General features: G+C 44.3%; 3 protein-coding genes across 5 annotated transcripts in view; 2 read left to right on the forward strand and 1 right to left on the reverse strand.

Annotated features, from left to right (window-relative positions):
- Positions 1–4,311, forward strand: part of podxl2 (podocalyxin-like 2) — an 8,514-nt gene extending 4,203 nt beyond the window's left edge. The window contains exons 7-13 of the mRNA XM_084464764.1: positions 1–161; positions 320–394; positions 1,196–1,352; positions 1,509–1,570; positions 2,092–2,271; positions 2,563–2,724; positions 3,117–4,311. The exon at positions 1–161 is cut by the window's left edge and continues 12 nt beyond it. Of these exons, the coding sequence (XP_084320890.1) occupies positions 1–161; positions 320–394; positions 1,196–1,352; positions 1,509–1,570; positions 2,092–2,271; positions 2,563–2,724; positions 3,117–3,176 (857 nt within the window). The 3' untranslated portion in view covers positions 3,177–4,311. The remainder of the gene's footprint in view (positions 162–319; positions 395–1,195; positions 1,353–1,508; positions 1,571–2,091; positions 2,272–2,562; positions 2,725–3,116) is intronic.
- Positions 4,312–7,524: 3,213 nt separating this feature from the next.
- On the forward strand, positions 7,525–10,624 carry blcap (bladder cancer associated protein). Its single transcript, XM_084464224.1, has 2 exons — positions 7,525–7,589; positions 9,237–10,624. The coding sequence occupies exon 2, from the start codon at positions 9,355–9,357 to the stop codon at positions 9,616–9,618; it is 264 nt and encodes an 87-aa protein (XP_084320350.1). The 5' UTR covers positions 7,525–7,589; positions 9,237–9,354; the 3' UTR covers positions 9,619–10,624.
- A 614-nt stretch (positions 10,625–11,238) lies between these two features.
- ripor3 (RIPOR family member 3) overlaps positions 11,239–27,500 on the reverse strand; it is an 18,406-nt gene continuing 2,144 nt past the window's right edge. The window contains exons 2-25 of one of the 3 annotated variants that reach the window (XM_084464214.1): positions 25,148–25,250; positions 24,169–24,324; positions 23,892–23,970; positions 23,656–23,679; positions 23,310–23,363; positions 22,562–22,711; positions 20,480–20,543; positions 20,353–20,396; positions 19,829–19,954; positions 19,116–19,261; positions 18,454–18,553; positions 17,436–17,587; positions 16,816–17,103; positions 16,538–16,649; positions 16,188–16,397; positions 15,590–15,735; positions 15,258–15,426; positions 14,522–14,642; positions 14,148–14,306; positions 13,473–13,637; positions 12,909–13,111; positions 12,550–12,633; positions 12,295–12,385; positions 11,239–12,046 (exon numbers count right to left, since the gene is read on the reverse strand). In XM_084464214.1, coding sequence (XP_084320340.1) covers positions 11,946–12,046; positions 12,295–12,385; positions 12,550–12,633; positions 12,909–13,111; positions 13,473–13,637; positions 14,148–14,306; positions 14,522–14,642; positions 15,258–15,426; positions 15,590–15,735; positions 16,188–16,397; positions 16,538–16,649; positions 16,816–17,103; positions 17,436–17,587; positions 18,454–18,553; positions 19,116–19,261; positions 19,829–19,954; positions 20,353–20,396; positions 20,480–20,543; positions 22,562–22,711; positions 23,310–23,363; positions 23,656–23,679; positions 23,892–23,970; positions 24,169–24,324; positions 25,148–25,245 — 3,042 coding nt within the window. In that variant the 5' untranslated portion in view covers positions 25,246–25,250 and the 3' untranslated portion in view covers positions 11,239–11,945. Of the gene's footprint in view, positions 12,047–12,294; positions 12,386–12,549; positions 12,634–12,908; positions 13,112–13,472; positions 13,638–14,147; positions 14,307–14,521; positions 14,643–15,257; positions 15,427–15,589; positions 15,736–16,187; positions 16,398–16,537; positions 16,650–16,815; positions 17,104–17,435; positions 17,606–18,453; positions 18,554–19,115; positions 19,262–19,828; positions 19,955–20,352; positions 20,397–20,479; positions 20,544–22,561; positions 22,712–23,309; positions 23,364–23,655; positions 23,680–23,891; positions 23,971–24,168; positions 24,325–25,147; positions 25,251–27,500 lie in introns of all 3 variants that reach the window. The other 2 variants (XM_084464213.1, XM_084464215.1) reach the window with 2 other exon arrangements.

Here is a 27,500-nt window from a genome sequence, read left to right on the forward strand (position 1 = left end):
TCAAGAATCCGAGGCTCATCTCTCATACCACAGACTTCTCCTGGGACTTGCTGGGACTTACCACGCCAATGATGGCTCCGGGATCAGAGGTCAGAGGAGGTGGAGTCACAGAGCTCCACCTGTCAGAGGCTCACCTAGACGAACTGCTGAAGGCCCAACAGGTACACACACACACACAGACAAACAGACAGACACACAGACACACAGACAGACACACAGACACACAGACAGACAGACACACAGATAACTGCTTTGCTAATATTACTTCTCCCTCTCTCTTCCATCCTCTCCACTTTGTGGATCTCCTCCTGGCCACTAGGTGGTGTGTGTGGACTGGAGTGAGTTAGCGGGCCGTGGCTACGTCTTCCTAAACATCAGCCACAACATGAACTGCGTGAGTCCAGGAAGATTATATTATTCTGAAACTTGTAGAAATAACCATCTGCTAGAATTGTGTTCAGAGTTGATTAGAGATGAGAGATGATTATGTTTATCCCCATGGTTACCTGCATAGCAATAATGGTTTATATGGAAGCCAAGCAGGGCTGGTTCCTTGTACGTACTTGGATGGGGGAGCAGTTGGTGCTGGTAGAAGTGTTGGCTGCTCTACGCTCTGGCCTATGAAATATATCCAATACCCTAGGACGGAGGATAGGGACTCGTAAAGAGATGGGGACTCTGTCCCGTTGAAGAGCCCCGTTGTTTGGATGAGACGTTAAACCGAGGTCCTGACTACATGTGGTAATTCAAGTTTCCATGACACTCATCGCAAGAATATGGTTGCCATCCCTGGTATCCTGGCCTCATTCCCATCCTTACTATTGTACCAAAATGCCCCCCTAATCATTCCTTGGCCTATAGTTGTCTAGCTTCATCATTTGTTACCTCTCCACTGTGACAGCCAGTGTGTGCTAGCCCATACTGGCATCCGTGCATCACCCAGGTGGGTGCTACACACTGGTAGTATCATTACCCCCCTCCCCCGCAAATGTGTAATAAAGGATAAAGTAGCTAATACGCAGCCAACTGAAACCTTTCAAAGAGGCTACAAAAAAAGTATTCGGACACAGCTCCAATGAGGCGTCACTAAACTATTCCACTTTATACCAGATAAGACGATTGGCTAGTTAATGATTTGATTAGTTAGTAGTTATGTGTGTGTGTGTGTGTGTGTGTGTGTGTGTTTGGTGTGCAGGAGGAGTTCCGTGCAGACCAGGGAGTGAGGCTACTGGATTTGATGGAGCGTGTGTTTGCTCGCAGGCTCAGTAGCCCTGAAGAATCATGGGTATTATACCTCAGCAAACCAAACCACCACCAGCCACAGCTGCTCATGAACGTGGCCTCCAACCATGGTATGAGCATGCATATTACACGCATACAACCCGGCATTCATATTCATATTACATACCTATAACACGCTATCTACATACATATATATATATATATATATATATATATATATATATATGTAACATATATGTATATCATATTACGTTGGCATGTTTCAGGTGTGATCGCTACTAAAGAGGTGCTTCAGATGCTGGGAGAGGTTCGAAAGAGTTTAATCCAGGTAACACACTGTAACAAAGACCATGCTGCACTCCACCTAGGGGACTTTTACTGGGCTTCTCCAAATAAAGGACGCAGGGTGTTGGTGTTGAAAATCCAGTTAATTGAAAGTTTTGCATGGAATGATACATGGCCTAGTGCTCCATGTTGCCTTGAAGGAGATCTCTCCCTGAGTGTGTGTGGAGATGGCTGGTTTAACCTGTGCACAGTGCAACAGATGTGCAGCCTCACCCAGCCCCAGATACCAATCAGACTTGGCCAGATGAGGCTGCTTAAACTAGCCATCATCAACAGACAGACAGACAGACAGACAGACAGATGGATAGATATTGGCGTGTGTGTATGCATACAGCTTGGTATATATTTTTTTGTGTGTGTGTGTGTGAATACAGCTATGTGTATATATTATGTATGTGTATGTGTGTGTGTGTTGTGTGTGTGTGTGTGTGTGTACATACAGCTTGGTGTATATGTTATACTGTATATATATGTTTGTGTGTGTCTGTGTGTGTTTGCAAACAGCTTGGTGTGTTGGAGTTTGGGGCAGCCAGCAGCTGTGCAGTACAGCCAGCTGCCAGCAGGGGGGACTACAGCAAGCTGCTGGTAGTCCTACTGATCATTGGCTCGGTCTGCCTTCTCATCATCTCTTCTGGCCTGGGATACATCTGCTGGCAGAGACGCCTCCTGGCCTCAAAGACAATGGTGGGGACACACACACACACACACACACACACACACACACAGTCAGTCATTTACATTTACATTTAGGGCATTTAGCAGACGCTTTCATCTACCATGACTTACAATAAGTACATTTGTCAGAAGAACTAGAAACAATATATCGCTGTCGGTACAGTAAGGGTGTTCATAGAACCAAGTGCCAAGCACTAACAATAGTTAGGTTAGTCAGTCACACACACTCTCACACACTTACTAGCACATAAACTAAGGCACACACTCTCCCATGTCACCCTAAACACCCCCCCCAAATAGTCGCGAGCCGAGGAGCTTCACTTTGTGGAGAACGGTTGCCATGATAACCCTACCCTGGACGTGACCAATGACAGCCAGCCTGAGATGCAGGAGAAGAAGGCAAGCACCAATGGGCTGACAGGGAGCCGCGAAGGGGGAGAGGTTGACAGCAGCCGCTGGCAGGTGAGTAGCATGTGCATGCTGGGATAGTTGCAGAAGATGATGCAGAAGTGTTTGTGGGTTTGTAGCCAAATGTCCCAGTCCATGGTGATGAATTGATTAAAGAACGCCTATTTTACTACCAGGTGCATTTCAAAGTCTTCAAAATTAGCCATTTCAAAATCTAATCAGTGTCACATCACAAGTGGGAGTGTCCACCCAAATGTATGATGGGTAGATCAGCCTACCCTTCTACCCAATGGACTGTACCAACTGGAAGGCTGATCTATCCATCATACATTTGGGGGTCAAATAAGAGCCTATTATGGTATTATTTGAATGTACACTAAAGATTACAACATTGGACATGTTTCTGGTAAGATTCTTGGTAATGTTTCTGGTTTATTCCCCTCTAGGTTTTCGTTAACCAAGCCGGTTGTGAGGAGGAGGAAGAGGAGCAGGACACCCATCTCTGATAGAGAGAGGAAGAGGAAGAGAGGGAGGAGGAAGAGCAAGAGAGGGAGGATGAAATGGGGGACGTCTCACATTGGTAAAAAATATTTGAACACAAGAGAAGGAAGAGAGACGATGAATGATAGACAGATGTGTTGTCCAATCACAACTAAACCACACTGGTGATGAGGAGGAGTCACTGACATCACAGGAAGTCATCGTCACAGAGGTTCTATCAAAGTTAAAGTAGAGTGTAGTGCTTAAAGCACATTTTTAATTGTTAGAATTTTTCGCATCCAACATAGACTTGAGTCCCTTTGAAGCGAGCGGGAAAAGACAACCCTGCCGGCGCCTCATGCATGCTCTCTGTGCTTTGCTCTGTTAAAACAGTACGATTGTAGTTCTTGTTTGGGTCACGCTGCAAATGCGATGCAAAATGTGTGCTCCGTGTGCTTTGGGATCAGGTCTCAGAGTGTTCACATGGAGGGAAAGAGTGCCTAACAGGTGGGTTGGTTGTTAACGACAACACATGGGAACATTCCCATTGGTTAACTGGTTTTGTGCTGCGTCAACATTGAAGCATCTGCACTGGAAGTGTGTCGTCCTCAACTCTCAGATGGGTTTGGACCTGACACCTCATCATCGTCAAGACCGCCTGGGGATGACACCAACTCCTCCTCCCACCTCTTCGACCAATCATTTGGCACCTGGCCTACGGGAGCGACTCTGCGGGGTCCTCGTACTGCTGGCGCTGAAAGTGTCTTTAAGGAGCCGCCTACATCTCCAATCTCCAATCTTTGCCCGCTATATTAAACCCTGCAAGCCTTTTGACGCTTCTTTAATAATGTTGGCATGGCAACTGTATTCAGCTGGTGACCTCTAAAGTGGAGTCACGCGTCGTCCGTAACATTCGGCCCCACTGTCTGTTTCCAGGCGTTAACACTGCCCACCCGCCCCGGCTTTTCAACTGTTCTGATCCATGCTATAGCCCAGCCAAGTAGCTAAGTGATGCTACGCTATGTGCTATAGCCCGGCCATGTAGCTCTACGTGTTGCTATTCTATGCTACATGTTATAGCCAGGCCATGTAGCATCACTATGCTACGCTGTGTGTGGTAGCAGGGCCAATTAGCTATTATATGTTACGCTGCGTGCTATAGCTGGCCATGTAGTTACACAATGCTATGCTTTGTGCTAAAGCTGGGCCATGTAGCTACTATTTGCTACACTATATGCAACTGTTCGCGTGCCACCCACTTTACTGGTCATCGGTTTAAAGGCTGCTAGTATTGACAATACGTAGTTACCGGCCTTGTGGAACACGTAAAATAGTGAGGCTACCTTTTTATTTTGCCTCGATTACGCTTAATGTTCTGAGAAGTGATAGCCTGCTGTGTCTGGGGAGGGGATGGAGTGTAACTTTTAAGAATAACCCAGTTTATGGTTTTGCAAGCGACTTCTGGTCTCATTCTTCGATTGTATGTTCCTGTCCTGGGCCTATAGGGCTGCAGGGGGCTTCATTACACTCAACTGGACTCTGCCCCGGTTTTGTTTTCTATTTAGCACAAATGTTGTTGTCTGGCAATGTCTATGAAATAAGAGATCTATGTAGCAAGACAAGCGCTGCTTTCGTCAGCTTACCAATGTATGAAACCAGGAATATACTATGTTTCTTTTTGTCTGCAGACACATTTTCTCAAAGGTTTTTCTTTCACATGCTGGCAATTATTGATGTGCAAAATGAACCAAAAAATTACTCTGAACCAATGTATTCAGCTTGTGTTGAGTTCAAACCCATGGAGAGTCCTGCAGTGGGACTCCAGTGCTCTGCATGACCCTAACAACCACCGCTGGACTACAGGCCGGTGCAGCCACTGATGATTTGCTTGCTGTCGTCTCGTAGTCTTTTTAGCAATGCCTGATGCCGTGCATGTGTTTCAGAGCTAAACCTTTTGATCAATCGATCAATCCAACGTGTATCTGCATAAGGGCCTTCCGCTCATTGGCTGCCCGATGAGATCATCGCCATGGTTGCCCAAACTTATTTTAAATTTATTTCATAGTTCATTTTTTTTAAACACATGCATCATCTGCTTTTGTCCAAGTAATGAGTTAAACATGACAAATATATATCAGAAACCTAGTTGTGTTTGCTCATTACTGGAAGAGTTTGTTTTCATTTAAAGTTTTGGAAGTTGTATTCTTCATTTTTTACACCTGTTTTGTGTAAAACTGAAGCGGAAATCTGTCCCTTATGACATCACAAGGCGGAAAGTGGGCGTGTCCACCTAGATGTGTGTCGGATAGATCAGTCTATCAGCCTACCCAGACTAGCAAACGTTGGTCATCTATCCGTCACACATCTAGGTGGACACGCACACCTGTGATGACTTTCATTTCACCATACTTACGTAACCGTTTTATAAAAGCAATAGATCACGACAGGCTGTGGAATGTTCTAATTATACCACAGTTAAGGAGCGTTGTTCGTCCCGACGCGCAGCGGAGGGACGACGACCCCTTTAACTGTGGTATAATAAGAACATTTCACTGACTGAAGTAATAATTAAATAATTCACCACCGGAAGTCGGGAAGGCCCATGCAAATGAACGGAGCGTTCCACAGCATTGAGAAGAGCCGTGTAATAATTAAGTCAATCTAATAAATCTATTGCTTTTATAAAATGGTTACGGAAGTATGGCGAAATGAAAGTCATAGACACTCTCAATTTTGAAAAAACGAGAAAGTCGGAAAAGCATTTTTTTTAACGAATACAAAAATGTAGTCCCTCCTGCCTGCCTGCAAAGTGCGCGGCGGTTGCTATGCAACACACTGTAGCGTCCTTGAAGGCTAGAGACGGTAGCTTGGTTCGCCAGCAATTTAGCCTACTATCGAGCAGTTCACTCACCGTGTGCCTATTGCTTCACAACATTTCCACCCTCTCCATCAATCAACATATTTTTAGGCTTCAGTGAACTATGCAATTGCTTTTATATATAAATAAACAACAGTTCAAGTTAGGCGCGGAGTGATACTGAACTCGGAATGGACGTCATAGCTGTGTGTATACGCTCATTATGCAACAGTTGGGAACCAATCAGATCGCTTGATTTAAGCCACCCGTTTTATAAGTAAGGGATAATGTATAGAACGCCGGTCATTATCAGTATCTGGAAATAAGGAGTAGTCTGGCTGCAGCCTGTAGGACATGGACATCCACATCCAACTGCTACTCACAGTAGCGGTTCTACATTGAATTGCGCCCCGGGCGAGGGGGGCGCGTTTACGGGCTAGCGGAGTTCTTGCCTATATTGGAAATAGCCAATATGGCTGTGTATACCTACATGAACATTTATACTTCGATAGCCTTTCCTGTTCATTTAATCAGCCTCATTTATATATGGGGCCGTTATTGGCACTTGTGTGCCATCAATGCACCCAATTACTTTTGGAAATCCTGAAATATAGATGAAAAGTCAACAACAAGGATCATTTCTGTGCCATTCGGGAACACTTAATGTAGATAATGCTGACCTGCAAGTTGGTGAAACTCCACTTTAATTCGTCTCGTGGGTTTATGGCCTGGAAATACGATGAAGTTACGCAACAACCGCTTCAGCGCAAGACAGACTTTACGCACTGAGCGGCAGACGCTCAGATGTGCTCAGCATCTCCTACACTGTACAAAAAGCTACCCGTCGCAAAAAACGGAGAGCTATGCAAATTGTTTGTAGTGAACTGAGGGCAGATCCACGATTGGTAACATTTGCAATGTAGGGTTGGAGAAGGCTATTTAAATATATCAAAGAATCGCGTGAAAAACGATATCTCTCCAGCAAAAAGTCATCCGGAAAGGACAATATGTCAAGCCGTGGTCTAATTAATCTCTCTCTGTGAATTCCACGAATTATTTGCGCTCCGATATCAACAGGCCTCTCGTCAAAAGGGCATGCCATTGTGAACACGTAAAAGCTGCGGTGAACGCAGGTTTAAATACCCTGAGCAAAACAGGGTTATCTTCCAAACTTAACCTGCGCAAAACCTGCTCCGACCAGGTTTGATTGAGAGCATATGTTTCTATAGCAACTTACATACCGTGTTCATTTTGGAACGGAAAACCTAGGGTTGCCGCTAACCCTGGGTTAACTTAGCTGGGTAAGTGATAAAACCGGCTTTGTGGAATACCTCACAGGGTCCACGTTAGGTTAATATACAGGGACCTCACGCACGCGCACACACGCGCACGTACGCACACACACACACACACACACACACACACACACACACACACACACACACACACACACACACACACACACACACACACACACACACACACACACACACACACTCCTCAGGCATCTTCTCAGTGTACTAAATTGTGGGGTCCTGAAACGCCAGCTACGCAACTCGGAGTGTGAGCCGCACCATGTCAGGTCTGCTTGCATTTATTTATTTTAAAGCACACTCTTCACCACTATTACACACCATACCGCACAGTGGGGCTCGACAAGACCATCTTTGTTGATGGGGTTGCTAGTTTACTTTTATTTCCTGCGATAGCGGCCTGGGCACCTTTGACGCTTTCCGATCGAGCTAACGAATAGCTTGCTCGCTAGCTATCAAACATCAGCCTTCTGAATTGAAATAGCAATACTAGGGTTGAATCAAAGGTGGTTTGTAACTTTATATATACACACATATATATTTGTATATATCGATAGGTATCGCAAATTCCTACAAATGAGTGATAGACGTGTTACTAATGCTAGCATATACCATATTGGTGTGCGCGTTTCTGTGGCATGCGTGTATGGCAGCAGCTGTGATGGACACTAAACATGGCCCCGAATAAGAAGGCTTGTAGCTTGATATCTCGTCGACACTTCAGTTTGGTTTAAGGCACCACTGGAGTATCAGCTGGGCGACTTAATCAGACGACATTTGCGCTGTAAAGCGCATACAGGTTGAACCGGTTCAGCCACGGAGCGGAACCGGTCGGGTCCTGAACAATCATCAATACTTAACTCTGATTTTACTACACTGGTTATAGGTTTGATTTGGTTAGTTTGTTTTATTAATCGCTTTGTGTGTATTTAGAGTATTTGTACATCCCGATTCCACGACCGTTGGTCAGAGCGTAAGCTACCCTCTTTCAAGTTGTACACAACAATAGTGATATGACAGGCGTCATTTCGGGTTATGACGTGCAACACTTTATACCAGTCAGCCCTTATAACTTGAAGGGCTTGTTCGGCTGCACCGGTTGCTGTAAAATGTCTTTATCACGCTGAATATCACACTTGTATTTGTGTAATGTTACCAGTACAGAAGTACGTGACTGATCCATTTTCATTTTGAGTCATGACTGAAGTTTTGACGTAACGTAATCTATATGCAACTGATTTTAAAAGAAAAAAAGGAATGCTATTTGGTTACTCATGAAGGCGACCCTGTGCATAAGCCCTGTTAGAGTGCATTCTGTGTAGTCCATTCATATGGGGCTTATACATCAGAATGCATCATGGGAGTTATTTGGTGATACTCAATATCAGGGTAAAATCCTCAACTAAAAATATACTGTTACCAAGCCAAAGAAAACTTTGCAACGTCTGGCATGAGAGAAACACTGACAACCACAATAATGTCTGCCCAATATGACAATCACTTTGACTATTAATTACATGTCAACAAAATGAAAACACGACTACATAACATACCAACAATTAAAATGCTTCCAAAATGGAGGTGGTCATTGCTATATAAATAACAATAAGAAAACTAGTCGGTCAATAAGTGCACATCAGCACTCTTTCCCCAAGTGTCTCTGCCATTGAGAAGTGTTGCATTCAAATTTGACTACTTTGACTTAGACTTTGATTCAGTCCCCTGTTGTGGAGCTTAGCTATAGGTTTTTGAAGGGAATGATTGATTCTCTGAACCATCAGATGTGATGTCCTGATTGAACAGAAATTATGCAGGAGTGGTTTAACAACATGACAACAGTCCTACATAGTTGGGTGAGGGAATGAACAACCTGTGTACACCGGAGCCCCACTCACTGCCTCCCTCTCTGTCCTCAGGGCCCACCTGACAGGAAGTACCCGGCTAGCCACTCCCAATTGACATTGCCCTGCGCCGCTTGACAGACCTCCCTCTACGAATCCCCTCCTCCTCTCGCTCCCACCTCCTCCTCCCACCATGTATTGCCTCCAGTGGCTGCTGCCGGTCCTGCTGATCCCCAAACCGCTGAACCCGGCGCTGTGGTTCAACCACTCAGTGTTCATGGGCTTCTACCTGCTCAGCTTCCTGCTGGAGCGGAAGCCTTGCACCATCTGCGCCCTCGTCTTCCTCGCTGCCCTCTTCCTCATCTGCTACAGCTGCTGGGGGAACTGCTTCCTGTACCACTGCCAGGACTCAGCTATGCCTCACGCCGGCCACCATCCTGCCATCGGGGCTACCTAGAGGGGTGGAGGTGGGAGGGGCCGTGGCTTGATGAGCTCTGGACTGGATTGGACAAAGAGAGGACAGGAGGCCGTCCCAGTGCGCTGCAGTGCTGTAAAAGGGGGCTTAGATGTGGGTGGTGCTGATGGTGGGAGGGTGGGACTTGTGCACATGGTGGGTGGGGTTACTGGCTGAGGGTCAGGGTTTGTGTACACCTGGGGTATTAGGGGGGTGGAGTTAATGGACGCACTACTGCCATGCTGTAAGAATATGCTGTGGGAAAGGGGTGGGCGTAGGACTTCTAAAGAGCTCAGAGGATGGAATTAATCGTCATGTTTTACAGGCTCCCGGTTTGTCCATTAACCTCTCCAGGGTTCTTGACGTCGTCATAGTAGCGTGGACTCTCAGCTTCCCGCTCTGAACCTGCAGGGGAGAATTCAATGCGTTCCTTGGCAGCCGTGTCGTCTGGACATGCTCCAGAGAAGATGTTTGGTGAGGTGGATTTGATTTTCTTGGGACGGTTGCTACAGCGATACTATTATATCCAGCGAACCCCAATCCCTCTGTCCTCGAGGTAAGAGTGGTAGAGAAGTGGACAATCAAAGAACATTCTTCTCCCCGCTCCGCAAAACACATGCAGTGGGAGCCCCATGGTCTCATCCTCTTCCTGACCTTCGTCCCCCAGACCCTCATCTCTGGAGTTCTGCTGCTCCTTCTGGCACCTGTGCTTTATTCACCATTTTAATTCACATGCTGGAGAGAGAGAGAGAGAGAGAGAGAGAGAGAGAGAGAGAGAGAGAGAGAGAGAGAGAGAGAGAGAGAGAGAGAGAGAGAGAGAGAGAGAGAGAGAGAGAGAGATCAGAGCTGTGTTGTATTCCTCCAGTCGTCTGGCCTGTTAGGCTGGAGGGCTGTACCTGCCTCCTGTCTGTGTTCTACTGCTCATTATTGGTTTGTTTTTAATTTAAATAAAGTTTCTTCCTCTCAAAATCAAACGATTTTTACTTTGGTTAAATTTGTGCCGTAGCTATGTTTGGTTCAAATTTTAGTACAGGTTCGTCCCTAGGTATTTAGCCTTAAAAAGCCTTACATTCACACCAGTCAAATTTATAAATCCTCAAAGTAAACTCAAATGTAATTATATAGGTCTTATTTGTGATGCTGTATGGAGGTAACACTTTTAACCCTTGTTCACATAAAATACGTTTTAATCAGTTAGTTTTTGCAGTGTTTATGTTGAGCGAGTGGAGTTCCACTCCTGCCAGAATGAAACCTTTGTCGGCCGGCAGGTTCTGAACAGAAAAGTACAACTCTTACAGATGGTTGGTACTTTGTTTGTCGGACACAATTGCAATTTTAAGAGGTATCATGTTGAAATTTGTATATAGCTCTTTCTATGTTCACAACCCCTCAAAGAAATCTGCCTAGACCAATTGTAACAGGTGGGTTAGGTTTTCAAATGGCTATTGTGGCATAAGTGTGCGGCATCAAGTCTTCCGGGAATGATTTATTGTTGCCTTTGTTCACACAAACATGTATAATGCTCAAGTCAAACATGTATATTTTTATTTAATTTTCTTGACAGAGTAAAAAAACAGATTTCATAAATATATATATATCAGAGTATGATAAAACACAGGTTGTTATACAGAAGACAGTCGGTTTTCAGATTTCCACAAAGAATAAGTTTGAGGCCAGTGTGTAAAAACATGCAGTGAAGTCACTTCCTGCCATGTTACACTGCTCCTGGTTGGGAACTTCTCATGCCCGTATAAACATTTTCAGAGCTTGCTTCATTCCTTCCCTATTACGTTCCTTCTTACCTTCCTTCCTTTCTTTCTTATTACATTTCTCTGAGCAGGAGGGATGAGGGAAGGATCCTTCATTTCCTATTCTTACCATTCTTCCGCCTTCATTTATTTTTTCCTTTTGGTCTTTTTACTTAAGAAATTAGCTTCATAAAATCCAGAACATAAACCATGTTGGAATATTTACTGCCTCTATCTAACATCTCTTCACCAGAGAGCCAGACAGTCCAGATGCTTTCCCAGGTTGAGGTTCCACATCATCGCCAGCAGGGAGCAGCATTTAGCACATAACGAGACAACGACAGAGCTTCATCACTTTGTTCTATGAGGTGATCTGGTTATGTTTGGTTGTTTAGTATTGTAATCTGTTTCAGTCTACTTCTATAATACGGTGATCTAGTTTATTTTATGCTATGCTTTTCTATAATAATGTAATGTTTGTGTGTATTGGTTCTATAATAGGGTTATCTGGGTGGTCTGGTTCTATAGTAGGGTTATCTAGGTGGTCTGGTTCTATAGTATGGTTATCTGGGTGGTCTGGATCTATAGTATGGTTATCTGGGTGTATTGGTTCTGGTACATCTCATCCTGCAGTTCTATGTTGAGCTGGTCCATCTTCTGAAAGCCTGAGTAACCCTTCTTACCTAGGTGGGGAGAAAGAGAGAGAAGGGGGGAGAGATTCAGAGAGAGCGATGAGTCTATGGAGGGCTGGAATTAACTGGATGGATATATGTATATAGGTGAAAATACAGTGTGTATGGTTAGAGGGGTGCATCATAGAGGGAGGGGTGGGTGGATGATGGAGGGATGAAGATGATGGAGGGATGGGTGATGAGGGAGGGAGGGAGGGATGGGTGGAGGGAGGGAGGGATGGAGGGAAGGATGGGTGTACCGAAGGAGAGAACAGTCTCTCTGGCTGCGTTGCGTACGTCCTCATCCTCACTTCTCCACAACTCTGCTACCTGCTGAACACTCTCTGTAGCCTGACACACGCACACACACACACACATGAATTAAACTCTGCTACCTGCTGAACACTTTCTGTAGCCTGACACAAACGCATGCAAAAAATATACAAAGTTGTGGTTTCAAACATTTTCAGACCTATATAACGGGGAAAAGGCAAATAAAATGTGTGTGTTCTCACTCTGAGGTGTTTGAGGGCCAAACAGGAGGCTTGTTGGATCTTCACCTCGTTCTGTTTCAAGCTCTCTGTATAGAACACTACTGCCTGGTGGGAGAGAAACACCCGCAAAGAGAGGGAGAGAAAGCAAGAGAGAGAGAGAGATTACACTTATTGTGAAGGAGCATCAGTATCTTTTCTATTGTATTGAGTATTGAGACTCTTATAGTGAAGGAGGGTCTGATTCTACAATCGTGAAACTTTCATTGTGGAGTTAACAGGATCTGTACCTTGTCCTTTCCTGAAGGCTTTGAAACTCATTTTGTAAAGTGACCGGGCCTGTCTAAAGTCTTGGGACTCTTATTGTGGAGGGCATTCTGTACCTTATTCCTGAATGCCTTGCAGCTGGAGCCCCTTGCCAGGCATCGGGACGCAGCCTTACACACTTTGAGGCTGCTGTCCATCTGCAGGCCAGCCAGTGTCTCTAGGGTCATGCCCAGTGGGAGGAGCTCTGCGAAGCCACTGCCCCTCAGCTTCTTTAGAGCCCGCCTCCTCTTGGAGCTCCGCAGGGCAGAGAGCAGGTAGACTGAAGCGCACATAAAACACATTCAGTATAGAACACAGTCCTACTAGTATATGTGCGTGAGGTTAGTACTAGTATTCAAGTACTTCGAATAGTGCCTAAACATGATTCGTACACACACATACAAATTATACTTTTGTGTCCAATATCTGAGTGTAGTCAACCAACGGTGACATCTGGGTATCTTGATAATGTCATTCAGCTGAACAGTTATGTCAATCTCCCCAACGAATCTATCATACTTGACGTGGAACATGTGTCCCCCGACATGCAGTTTTCATTTTCTGGAGAGGTAGCTACGGTGCCTTATGACACAGGCAACTTATTTTATGAAGCAGCAGAGTTCACACAGTTTTCTTCATACCCTCCCTGGCGAGGCGTGAGATGTGTTGTCCCAGATCCTGGATGCCCCAGCGCTGCAGGTAGACCGACAGCTGGAAGACGGTGACTCTGTCCTGGCTGCAGATGGGCCGGAGACAGGGCACCACCATGGAGCTGGCCTGGATCTGCTCCAGAAGCTCCTTGAACACTGCAGGAAAAAACACCTGAATATCACTTCAATAGTTTGTATGTGTCAGAATCAGACATTCCTTCAGAGCACTGGAGTGTGTGCTCCGTGGGTTGAGCAAATAACAATCATAAACAAATATGAGTTATAATCAGTAACTAAAACTAAACATACAAATTGAAAGGTTATAAAATCACATTTTTGCCATTATCCCCACTTCTGCATGCACAGCCTCTACACGTGTGCTTGCATGAATGTTTCAATGTCTGATTCAGAGCCTAGTCAAGTCACAAAAAGTTACTAATTTAGTGACATCTGGTGATCTTCATGAGGTGAAGGTGATGTGTCGTATAAACAAACATATACAGTAAGTGATGCTCCTCAACTCGTCTAGCATTTATGAACCGGAACCTGGTAGTCATGGTGATGGGACAGCCTCTGTGGACTACTCGGGTGACGCAGACTAAATAATGGGTCACCTGAAAAGATCCTTTGTATTGCACTTGTATTGCGTTATGCTCTGTGCAGTACCTTTCTCTGATTGGCCGGGGTGCTTGGCCTTCAGCTTGTGCGTGTATCGTTTCCTTAGTGATCTGGAGAAGCTGTCGACATGGCAACAGAATGGAGTGTCGTCGTCAGCAACGCAATCATCCCAGAACAAGGACGGGTCCTTGGTCCTCTTGGGAAGGACTGAGGAGGAAACGACACCAGGTTGATCTACTGAATTACAGTTACAATAAAGTGGATACTTTATTATAATTATATGAATCAATAAATAATACAGTTTACCATTAGCCTATAACATAAGACAGACGGACATGGAGACTGGCAGACAAGCAGACAGACAGACAGAACAGCAGTTAGACCAATGGACAGACAAACAGATAGACGGAGGGACTACTGACTGTCTGTAGCATGGTCGTTCTCCAGCATCATGCGAGCAGCGGTGTCCAGCACGTTGTGCTGGAGAGCCGTCTCCTCCAGCAGATATCTCCTGGCCCCGCTGGAGTCCACCGTGGCCAGTGCCTGGGACCCCCATGACACAGACACACATGCACTGCTCAGGGTGGAGAGGGGGGCTTGTATGGGCTTTGGTTATAACTTCAAACATGGTGGAACTGGTCTTTGGGTACATGGCCATAGGCCGGGGTCAGATTAGACAAATGCAATCGCTTTCAACACAATTACGCTGTTGCAGGCTAACTTTTAGTGTCAAGGGCGATCGTGGACATTGAAATCGTGATTTGGTTGTCTTGACCCCGTGTAGTGTGTCACGGTCAAACTGTGACGTGTGTGGCGGGTGCTTCTGCAGTCACAGTTGATCAATCCTTGAATCCTCCCTCCTCCCCAATCCCAGGTGAATATAATGTGATGAAGCCATGAAGACCAAATGCTTCAAGGGGAAACTTTTCATGTGCCAGTGTCCCGTTACTCTTTAGGAAAAGAAACAGCAAGTTTTTGTGATGCAATAATCGCCTAATGACATGGTGACCATCTTGATTGACAAAAAGTATATGTTGTCAATGTAGATTGATTGATTGAACTACTTTCAGGGTCTTGGGGTACAACTGATTTTAAGGTACATCTGGTGTTTTGATTTGCTGCATAGTGATTGTGGTGTGATGGGTGAAGGGTTTCTACCTCTAAAATGATACTGCAAATGTCCAGGTGGGTCTCCAGGGCCTGGTCAAGACTCCAGTTCCCAGAAGTCAGTGGGGCAACAAGTAGCTGTTCCTCCTCAGAAGCTGATTGGCTGCTGTGGGAAAGATGGCCCATGCTCTTTAGAGTGTTCTGCTGGAAGGTACCAATCCTGAAGGATAAAGAAGATAAGGGTTTTTTTTTTTTATAAGGGATAAGGGTTTATTTATCTTCGGTCTAAGCTACCAATACATCCATCATCCATCAGTTAATCTTTCCTTCTATCAATCAGTTACTCCATCATCCATCTATCCATCCATCCAATTTAAAATCACCCAGTGTCTTTCAGTCTCAAGCTCCCCATACAAGAGGTGTCATCTTCTGCATTCAGGTCATTCGACAGGAAGTCAAAGCTTTCCAGGACTGTGTCGACTGCCAGTGTCTCTGCGGATGACGGCTTCTTTAGCAGTGAAAGGTTGTTCTAGTGAAAGAAAACACAAAAAGACTATAAATATATATTGTTGTTTTTTTACAACATGTATTTCACTGTATATCTACGCAGAAGAATGTATGTTGTGTAACTAGTAGGTGTTAGGTGTGGAAGTCATGTTAGGTTAAGATGTTATGCTATTCATGTTTATGCTAGGCATGCTTTTGCATGCCTAGCAAAAGGTGTAGGTGAATTATGCTCGGTGTAGATGTAGGTTATGCTAGGAATAGATTTCATGCTTGGCGTATTTGTTTTCATGCCAGGTGTAGGTGTAGCTGTAGGTATGTATATATGCCAGCAGGTGTGTGTTTTCTTACCTTCAATATAATGGCCAGGTGTAGATGTTTTACTGGGGATGTTTATGCTAGTCTAACCTTGAGTGGTGTAGCCAGGTGTATATGTTTTACTAACTGTATATATGCTAGGTGCAGATATGTTCATACCTTCAGTATTGTAGCCAGGTGTGCCACCTTAGAGTTGAGGGCCCTCAGTTCCTTCTCTTGCCCCTCCTGGTGTTGGAGGAGGGTCTCTAGCCGTGTGATCAGGACCCCCAGCCTGGCCACCTGGAGCCGGCGCTGGGGCCCGCTCACCTCCAGCCCCCAAGGACCCCCGGCTGGGGTGCTGGGCTGGGCAGGTAGGTCCTCTGTAGTCCCCTGTTGCAATATTAAAACAGAGAGGAGGAGATGAGGTATTACTTTATTAACCACAGAAGGGCAATCCGTGAAATGAAACGTTTGTTTCTCTATACAAAACGTTTGTTTTGTATAGAGAGAGGGGCATGCGGTTCTCCTACCTGCCCGTTGTCAGTGTCCTTAACCGGGGAAGGGCTCGGTCCAATCCCCTGGAGGTCTCGGTTGTCTGGCTCTCCTACTGGGTTCTTTCTGAGGATGTCTGGAGTGCTACACCTGTTAGTATCGCAGCAATAAATAGTTATTTATATATCGGGTTAGAAGAACTTATTTTAAGTGTAGATGTAGATCAGTAGAAGGTTAGTAGTAGTGTACCAAACAGTTTCATAGAGAAGTAGAAATAGTGCAGTTTTTTTTGATTGGTAGTAAATAGTTCTCTAACCTTGGTGAAGCCAGCAGGGACAGTGTTTTATTCTCCTCTTGTATGAAGGAAGACTCCCGTCCTCCCCAGTGCTCCTCTGACCCCTCTCCTCCCTCCCCCTCCATCCCCATCCAGTCCTCTCTCTTCTCCTCTCCTCCCTCCCCCACCGCCCTCCTCCAGTCCTCTTTCTCCTCTTCTCCCTCCCCCACCGCCCTCCTCCTCTTTACACTCCCCTCTGAAGGGAGCTCCGTGGGGGCCGGGACCCCCAGGGAGAGCTGGGGGTGGCTTCCCCCCAGACTGCAGCCCTGGCTGTGGGCGGGGCCAGGTGGTATTTTACTCAAAGACATGAAATGAATGCAATGCAATGCAAATATACTCTCTCTGTCTCACTCAACAGTACGTACGTGCTACTAACTAACTAAATAACTAATCTGGTAGGGAACGAGCTAAGGCTCTAACTCACTAATCGGCTCAGTACTGCTAGCTCACCAGCTAACAAAGAAACTAAGAAAGTAATAATAACTAACTCACTTACCCACTTACTCACCAACTAACCGATTTTCTTTGATCTAACCAGCTTATAAGATACTTTTACTAGTATGATAACTGTGCTTTATTATACTTCCAACAGTTTCTCTTACCTGGGCTGGTGGGCTGGGTTTACAGGGCTGTCAGAGCAGGTGATTGGATTGGCTGGGATGAGGGAAGGGTCAGACAGGTAGCTGAGTAAGGACACGCCTCCTCTAGAGGGGCGGGCTCTGGGGATGAGAGACTGCAAGGATCCCTCTCCATCCTGCAGATGAAGCATAGACTAGTGAGAGAGAGAGAGAGAGAGAGAGAGAGAGAGACATGGACATTTGTGTAATTGTGGTTGTGTGTAGTGTATATTCTGTGTTTAGGGTCTACTCACTACAAAGTTTCCTGTTGTGTAATGTTTGTATTACTGTTAGCGTGCACTTACTATGAGGTTAGGTATTGTGTGTAGGACTATAGTGTGTACTACTCACTATGAAGTATTAAGGGTATTGGGTGTATAGTGTACTCACTATGAAGTATTAAGGGCAGTGTGTGTATTGGATGTATAGTGTACTCACTATGAAGTATTAAGGGTATTGGGTGTATAGTGTACTCACTATGAAGTATTAAGGGCAGTGTGTGTATTGGATGTATAGTGTACTCACTATGAAGTATAAAGTGTCGTGTGAATTGGGTGTATAGTGTACTCACTATGAAGTATTAAGGGCAGTGTGTGTATTGGCTGTATAGTGTACTCACTATGAAGTATTAAGGGCAGTGTGTGTATTGGGTGTATAGTATACTCACTATGAAGTATTAAGGGCAGTGTGTGTATTGAGTGTATAGTGTACTCACTATGAAGTATTAAGGGCAGTGTGTGTATTGGGTGTATAGTATACTCACTATGAAATATCAATGGCAGTGTGTGTATTGGGTGTATAGTGTACTCACTATTAAGTATTAAGGGCAGTGTGTGTATTGGGTGTATATTGTACTCATTATGAAGTATTAAGGGCAGTGTGTGTATTGGGTGTATAGTGTACTCACTATGAAGTATTAAGGGCAGTGTGTGTATTGGGTGTATATTGTACTCATTATGAAGTATTAAGGGCAGTGTGTGTATTGGGTGTATAGTATACTTACTATGAAGTATTTCTCAGTGAATGTGGAGGTTCTGCTGTAGGAACTCTTCCTTCCTGAGGATGCAGGACGTAACCGGTCCCCCCACACGCTGTCGAACGGACTACACACACACACACACACACACACACACAGCTGTAAGTCATTAATGGTAACCACAATATATCAGAAACTTGAAACCTCTTCCATAGGCAGACAGTATTATTGATGTGTGTGTGTGTGTGTGTGTGTGTGTGTGTGTGTATGTGTGTGTCTGTCTGTCTGTTGTGTATTTCCTCTGAAAGAAGGGTTCCTTCATGGTGGTAATGCTGGCAATGTTCTAAAATGAGAACATAGGAACATAGAGCTTTACAACCCCCTTGTTTGAGCGCAGAGCTCATGGAGCAGGAATTTTGGTACCGACACAAACACAAACTCAAACTAGAATAAATATGTGGAGCAGGAATGTAGCAAGCTGGCTTTTTTTGGCTTGCTTTGTACAGGACTCATCTCTATTGCAGACATGTAAATGTAAAAACACACAAACTAACCCTAAACACACAGTGTGGGTACAGGGTGCAGTGTGAGCTGTGGGGGGTCTTGGAGTGGCTTTCTGGGGGCCTGTGGGGGCCCATGGGGGCCTGCGGGGACCTGTGGGGACCTGTTGTGGCTCTGTGGGGACCTACTTCCAAGTGACCTCTAGTTGGAGCTTGATGGTCCCCAGCTCTGTGACGTCCACCAGCATGAGCTGCGGCCGAGCCACAAAGAAGTCGGCGCTGGCGCACGTTACCATGCCAACCAGCAGCTGGCCAAGCCCCTTGGCTTCTGTCACCTGAACACGGAAACATAGACACATGAGAGAGGGGGATGAAGGCTGTTCCGGAACATTCTATAAGACATTGTAGAATGGTGGTTCTCAACTGGCCTAGCCTCAGGAGCCACATGTGTCATTAGTCATTCATTCACAACCCAAAAATATAAAAAAAGATATACCAATATTGCAGTAATAAGCAATGCCTTCATGTCCATAAAACATGTAGCGAACAAAAAGCTGCAACAAATGGGAAGCAACTCAATTAAATAGTAAGACTTTGAAATGTGAATTAAGATTGAAGACATTAGTTAATTCATGGGCTTCTTTCGAAAGATAAGAAAGAAGCAAATGCTCTGCAAGCCATTGAAGATGCCCTCGCGACCCACTCATGGGCCCTGGCCGACTGGTTGAGAGTCACTGTTTTAGAACCTCTCTGGGTTTCCTAGAACCTTTGAGTTCACACTCTATCTCTAACACTCTCTATAGAGAGATACAGAAGCATATAGACACAGAAAGGAGTGTAGTGTGTGTGTGTGTGTGTGTGTGTGTGTGTGTGTGTGTGTGTGTGTTTGGTGCCATTTATACCTTGATCTCAAAGTTGTGGCGTGTGTGCGGGAGGAAGACCATTTCCTCTTCATCCCAGAGCTGCGAGTCATCGGATTGGATCCTTCCGCGGATCCTCCACCGCTGACGACCCAATCGCACCACCACCTGTGGTGATGTCATCATCAGTTGACTTGGTGACATCATCAGGTGACTTGATGTCATCGTCAGGTCATGTGATGTCCTTAGGTCACATGACAATGTAAACCACCGACTGACTAATGAATCTAGTCAGTCTAAATTAATATATTCATTATAATTAATAACTATAATGAATTAATTATAATCTAACCGCACCAGTACATGAACGGTAGCAGTATTTCAGTTAGTATTTCAACTCACCAGTACATGAACAGTAGCAGTACTTCAGTTAGTATTTCACCTCACCAGTAAATGAACAGTTGCAGTATTTCAGTTAGTAGTAAACCCTACAGTACATGAACAGTAGCAGTAATTCTGTGAGTATTTAACCTCACCAATACCACCAGTTATGCTGGGAGACTCACCTCAAACTGGTCTCCAGGACAGAGTCTAGCGAACCCGATTAACCCTGCAACACACAATACAGCATGACAATGTGTGTGTGTGTGTGTGTGTGTGTGTGTGTGTGTGTGTGTGTCCGTGTCTGTTTACCTTTCATCTTGATGTGTAACTCTCCCAGTAATAGTTCTAATTCTCCTTCCATTGCTGACATATCCTTTGAAAAACAAACAACCATAAACCATAAATTAACTTAATTGTTTATGATTAAAGTAACATGAATTGGGCACAACGACCACTGATAAAGAACAGTGTCCTGATCCAAATTCAGTTGCGTATAGTTTTGTATATTCATATATTATATATTTGCAATATGAGGTAAGAAAGTTGACAGAGAAATGCTTATGAGCTCAGTTTAGTGAGCTAGTGAGATTGAGAGAGACATATTCATGAGTACATTTTACTGTATAAACATTTGACATTGTTATCTTACTGCGATTTATTATTTGTTATTTATTTTGTTACAGACCTTATTTTATTTTGCTTTTTATTTGCTTTGACAATGAAAATGCGTAACATAATACCCTTTGATTTGAAATTGGGAGAGCCTGGCAAAGAAAGCGGGAGAGTTTTGAGAAGGAGACACCGTGAGTAAAAGAGAGTGAGAGAAAAAGGGAGAGACAGAGAGGTAGACCTAGAGAGACAGAGAGAGAGAAGGAGGGAGAGAGGTGTTGCTATAGGGGTAACTGGGTTTTGTGTAAATGATCCTTAGCCCACAACAGAGTCTAGGGAACATCTATCCCATAATAATATGACTGCCATTCTAATGCTCGGGATACTCAGATTATTAAGTAACATCACTTTGTGGGGACTGAAAGGGTTTCGGTTTGCATTTCTGATGAGTGATCTTTAAACAATTCGACAGAGACTCTCTGTCCAGGCTTGATGAAGGACCAATCGGAGAGCTTAGATTGATTTCAGTCTCTCTGGAAATACATTGTTAGTTTAGTTTTCATTTCAGGAGCACAAACCGTATACTCAGGAAACTATTGCTTGAGAAGAGACACAGGGGTTCTGTGCATTATCTGGCTGTGACCCACCTCCAACTGGACATGACCCATTTTGAGTCCTGACCCTGTTTGAGAGGAATTCATCTCTCTCTCTCTCTCTCTCTCTCTCCTCTACCTTCTCTCTCTCTCTCTCTCTCTCCTCTACCTCCTCTCTCTTTCTCTCTCTCTCTCTCTCTCTCCTCTCCCCCTATCTCTCTCCGCTCTCACTCTCTCTCTCCTCTCTCTCACTCTCCCCCCTCTCTCTCACTCTCTCCTCCCTGTCCTCTCTCTCTCTCTCTCTCTCTCGCTTCCGCTCTCTCACTCTCTCTCCTCCCTCTCTCTCTCTCTCTCTCTCTCTCTCTCTTCCTCTTCATTTCTCTCCCCCCTCCACTTTTAAGATTCAACTTAAATAATACCAGATGTCAAATTTGACAAACGTATAAAAATGATGATTTATTAGTCATGACTGATATGTTTGTGTCGAATGTTAAACTCAAATGATGATAATAAGCCACACAAGATATACTACCTATAGTAATTATCATCATCATCACTGTCATTGATTGAGTTTATCCCTGACCCTGTGTCTGGTGTTTAATGTTTTATTGTGTCCAGATGTATGATGGCTATATCAGCCCTCACCCGGTAGACGCAGTCCGCATTTCACAGAGGAACGTCTCCTTTTGGTCACTCCCACTCTGAATATTTTTTTTTGTATCACGTTGGTAATTTTTAATGTTGATTTTAAATGCTCTTACACACTTGATTACATTGCTACTTTATTATACCAATTTATTGCTGTGCGTGCAATACAATGTAAAGTTGTGTTGTTTGTTTTCGAGCTGGTTTGCTAAAGAGGCTAATGTAGCTAACAATAACAATGACTAGCCAATGACAAACGGGAAACGCTATAAGTGCTGCAAGTCAGGAAATTACGTCACGTTCTCCCTAGAGCAGGTCGGGCGTACCGGTGTACCATACAAATGGATCACACCATTATCTATCAATCATACATCTGGATGGACACTCCCACTTGTGATGTCACAAGTTGACTAATTGAAATCACACCTGGTGGTAAAATAGGGACCCCTTACTATGCATAATGTAAAGACCCTTTAAATCACGCATACTATTGTGCATGTGTGTATGCTCTCTCTCACACACGCACACGTACACGCACACTTACCTGCAGGCTGTGTGTGTGTGTGCGGCTGAGCTCCAGCAGGCTGTCTCTGGAGGCCCGGGTGGAGGCAGAGAGAGAGAAGGCTTTCTTCATGTTGATTGCCCCTTGGCTCAGCCTCCACTGGATGCAGTACATCTCATACAGCTCCTCCACCTGAAACACATAGCACTACAGTAGTACTACAGCAGGATACACCTCATACAGCTCCACCTGAAACACATAGCACTAAAGTAGTACTACATCTCATACAGCTCCTCCACCTGAAACACATAGCACTACAGTAGTACTACAGCAGTATACACCTCATACAGCTCCACCTGAAACACATAGCACTAAAGTAGTACTACATCTCATACAGCTCCTCCACCTAAAATACAAAGCACTACTGTAGTACTACAGTGGTACTACAGTTCTACCTCAGTACCTCAACTGTTGATTGAACTATATGTAAAAATACATATATTTTACAAACAAGCTTGTTTTATGTTTGTTCACTGAATGTTCCATTAGTTAAAAACAGTGGGGTCAATTAAGGAGGGGGAAGGAATTCAAGTGAATCACCCCTGCTTTCCATATCTAAACTTAATCTTGGCATTGCAGTCATCTGCTGAGTCATCTTCATTTCCAGTCATCTTGCAAATGAAGGAATCTTGGAGGTGCAAGAAGTGCCGCAAGCTATTTATTTTTGGTTTTCTCAGCAATCACATCATCAAATGTTTATGCTTCACGTATGCAGCCTTCTTTAGCATACCTTGCTCATGTGGAACTCGAGCCTACGGATGTAGCGCTCCAGGGCCCGCATCTCCTGCAATTCACATCACATGTTAGCAAAGCATACTGTAAGCATACATTGCCACTCATGGAACATGTTAGCATAGCATACTGTTAGCATAACATAACCACTCATCGCACAGGTTATCAGAGCAAACTGCTAGAATAACAATACTACCCATAGCACAAATTATCATAGATTGATTTTAGCACAACATTACCAATCATAGCAGTGGTGAGCATAGTGAGCTGTATAATATCTGCACTATCACTATCTCTAGCATCACAAGCATTAGCATCAGGTTGCTGGTTAAGATAACTCTTACCTTTTCCAGGTCATAGAGGAAGGCCTGCGAACACAGAGAGACAAGAACATCATCAATGACACATGCACACAAACACACACGCACGTACACACACGCACGCACGCACGCACGCACGCACGCACGCACGCACGCACGCACGCACGCACGCACACACACACACACACACACACACACACACACACACACACACACACACACACACACACACACACACACACACACACACACACACACACCAGTCTGGAATTCCTCTTGGTCTCTCTCTGGTGAGACGACAGGAAGTCCATCTCCGTCTGGTGAACCTTCAAGTACTCCCTACAGGAAGTGACATGTACAGTGTTGTGTAAAGGTGCTTCATACACTTAATAGTAAACATAGCTGAGTCCTGAAGTACTTCATTGAGTGTAGTACTATCTTAGCTGATGCAGTACTAGTTAACGTACAGCAGTACTTGATAGTGTTGTAGTCGCTTAGGCACTGCAGTACTAGTTAGTGTAGTACTAGCTTACGTACTGCAATCCGTTGCGCAGCGCTCTGAAGATTCCGTCCACCTGCTCCGGTGGCTGACCCGACATGACCCCGCCCACTCTGCTTGGATACAGGTGCATCCTTGGAGATCTGTTACTAATCAGAGACTTTGAGCGTAGAGAGTTACGAACTGAGGGGGGTCTGAGAGAGAGAGAGAGAGAGAGAGAGAGAGAGAGAGAGAGAGAGAGAGAGAGAGAGAGAGAGAGAGAATTCATATTATTACATGGTATTAAACATCCTCTCCTCTTTTTATTTGTATTCCCTCTATTCTGTCATTGACCCTCAATTTCCCTCACTCTTGCTGTGTGTGTGGGTGTTGTGTGTGTGTGTTTGCATGTGTGTGTGCGTGTGTGTGTGTGTGTGTGTGTGTGTGTGTGTGTGTGTGTGTGTTTGTACACACAGAGACAGGAAGAGCATTCCAACTGAACTGAACATTTAGTTTCTGGAATAACATAGAATCCTGGTTTAGTACTAAAGGGAAAATACTATTTAGCATTTAAGGTGACATACTGGTTTAGTGTTTAAGGGGAAATTTTGGTTTAGTGTTTAAGGGGACATACTGGTTTAGTGTTTAAGGGGACATACTGGTTAAGTGTTTAAGGGGATTAACTGGTTTAGTGTTTTTACTACTTTGGTGTTGAGGGAGACATGATGCTTTAGTGTTAAATGTTGTTTAAGTGTTTAAAGGGTCCTGGTTTATTGTTTAAGGGGTTCTGGTTTAGTCTCTAAGCACTCCATGATTGACCTATATTTGCATTCAACAATCTCTTAATAGCTGATGAGTCTGAGATGTTATGCTGGCAGTCAGGTTCTCTGGATGAGAAACAGACTTGTGGAGACAGTATTTCCTCAGCAGACTGAGCCTGGGGATTTTCACATCAACATGTCGTAAAGTGTGTCCATGAGTGTACAAGTATGTAAGCATATTGGCCGCTGCGGTTGGCTGTGAGCCCTTGTCACTCACCGCCATTGTCCAGTCAGTGAGCTGAAGCCAGTGAACGACCGGCTCCTCTGGATCAAACTGCCGTTGGACGGCGAATCAAAATGTAGCTTGACCGACATCCTCTCTGGAAAGAGAGAGAGGCATAGTGAGGGGATTAATGCACCAATACACTTCTATCACGTCCACTTATCAGTCTGTCCATCCATCTGTCTGTCTGTCTGTCTGCCTGTCTTTTATATTGTAAACATTTGTCTTTTAAACTTGCCAGCCGAAAGGTTTCTGGTAGGCTTAATATGCTTTATAAAGTTGATATGTTTTTTATAGTTTATATGACTCCTGTGTCTATTTAGTTATGTTTTATAAAGTCTGTATAGTTTGTATAGTTGTATGATAATACAATTGATGTGGAACGAAGGTCTTTATTTTGGAGTATGTCAGCTTGTCACTGCAGGGGAGTGTTTAGCCCTGGGTCAGTGCCAGCTCAATGCTGATTGGCTCTTCAGCCAGAGGTCAAGGGTGAACACTGACTAGTGTCCCCTAGGGTGAAGAACTATGCTGCTCTGGAGAACAGAGAACTTTTACCCTCTGAAGAGACATGGTTATGTTGTTCTCCATAAAATGTGGTTGTGATCTCTTTATCCGTCCTGCTTGCAACATTTTTACAACATTTTTACTACAATTTTTACAACGACGATAAACAAGGACAAACACAACAACAAAAGAGAAGATGGCGAATATGTAGCATGTACTGTTGTTGAAGCAACAGATCCAAGACATCTAGGAGTTACGGTTCTATAGAGTTAATATCTAGAAGGTATCCTTTGAGAAAGTAAAGAAATAGAATGTACCAATCTAGAAAGTACTATGCGCAGATCTAAGGAAAAAACTACAAGCAACTTAACATTTACATTAACACTTAGGGCATTTAGCAGACGCTTTTATCCAAAGCAACTTACAATATTAAGTACATTTGTCAGAAGTAAAATAAACAATATATCGCTGTCAGTGCAGTAAATATATTCATAGAAAAAAGTGCCAAGCACTTACAATTGCTAGGTTAACCCATTCCCCGTACACAGCAAAGATAGCTAGGATAAGCTAGTTCTAAAATAGTTGATGGAGGGATAGGTGGGTCAGGGAGGGGAGGCAACAGGAACAAAGAAAGGGGAAGAAATGAAAGCTGCAATGGATACAGCGAGCAGGAGGAAAGAGAGGGAGTTAGAGAGAGACAAAGAATATTGAAGGTTTGTGCTCTCTGTCTCTCTCTCTCTCGCTCTCACTCTCTCTCTCTTTCTCTCGCTCTATGTGATGAGTTATGGTTTAATAGCTATGGTTTAGCAACTATGGTTACTGTGGCTTTCGAGTCAGGATTAAAACTATATCAAATAACTTAAGTCTTCCATCTGTTGACTTTAACTCTCTCTCTCTCTATCACAAAAACACACACACACACACACACACACACACACACACACACACACACACACACACACACACACATACAAATGCGTGCACAACCACACACATCCATTGAACTATTGTAATTCGGTCTAGTCTAGTCTAGTCTAGTCTAGTCTATTATGTTATATTATATGATATGATATTATATTGTTTTATAACATATTTAATTATATTCTATTGTACTATATTCTAGCATAGTCTGGTCTGGTCGCTTCTGGTCTGATCTAGTCTGAGGTGGACACACCATTGCACATGAAATCTGTTATTTACATTTCCTGGTTAGGAAGTGTGCGTGTGTGTCTGTGAGGTTGTGTTTATGTGTGTGTGTGTGTGTGTGTGTGTGTGTGTGTGTGTGTGTGTGTGTGTGTGTGTATGTGTGAGATACATGTGATACTCATTTGCCCTGTTGAGAGTCAGGTGAGTGGGTTCAAACACAGACACACACACACACACACACACACACACACACACACACACACACACACACACACACACACACACACACACACACACACACAGTCTCTTTCTTAATCTCTCTCCACACCTCAGCCCTGTGTGTGTATGGAGTAATGTTAATGTGTGTGTGTGTGTGTGTGTGTGTGTGGGTGGGTGGGTGTGTTTGTGTCGATGGTCTTATGAAGAAGGTAACCTGAGCGTTGGTCTTATATTCAGCCCAACAGCCCCCCACCCCATTTCTCTCTGTAGGACACAAAACAACTCTCCTGATGGTGTTGTTTTAATAATTCTGCATGGAATAACGGATAGTGGACTCTCTGTAGAAGGACAGGATCTATAAAGAAAAACTGCATGCTTCTCACGCCTTAACCCTCCCCTCCTCAGAAAACTCAGACATTGGGTGTAATTTGTGATGTCACTAATATTGCTCTTGCATGCTGTGAGCAGCTTCATAAAT

Source organism: Micromesistius poutassou (genome assembly GCF_964030765.1).
Source record: "Micromesistius poutassou genome assembly, chromosome: 2".
Taxonomy (NCBI): domain Eukaryota; kingdom Metazoa; phylum Chordata; class Actinopteri; order Gadiformes; family Gadidae; genus Micromesistius; species Micromesistius poutassou.

What these genes read in the sequence shown, in the direction of transcription:
- blcap (XM_084464224.1), top strand. Translation starts at nt 9,355, where the DNA reads ATGTATTGCCTCCAGTGGCTGCTGCCGGTCCTGCTGATCCCCAAACCG.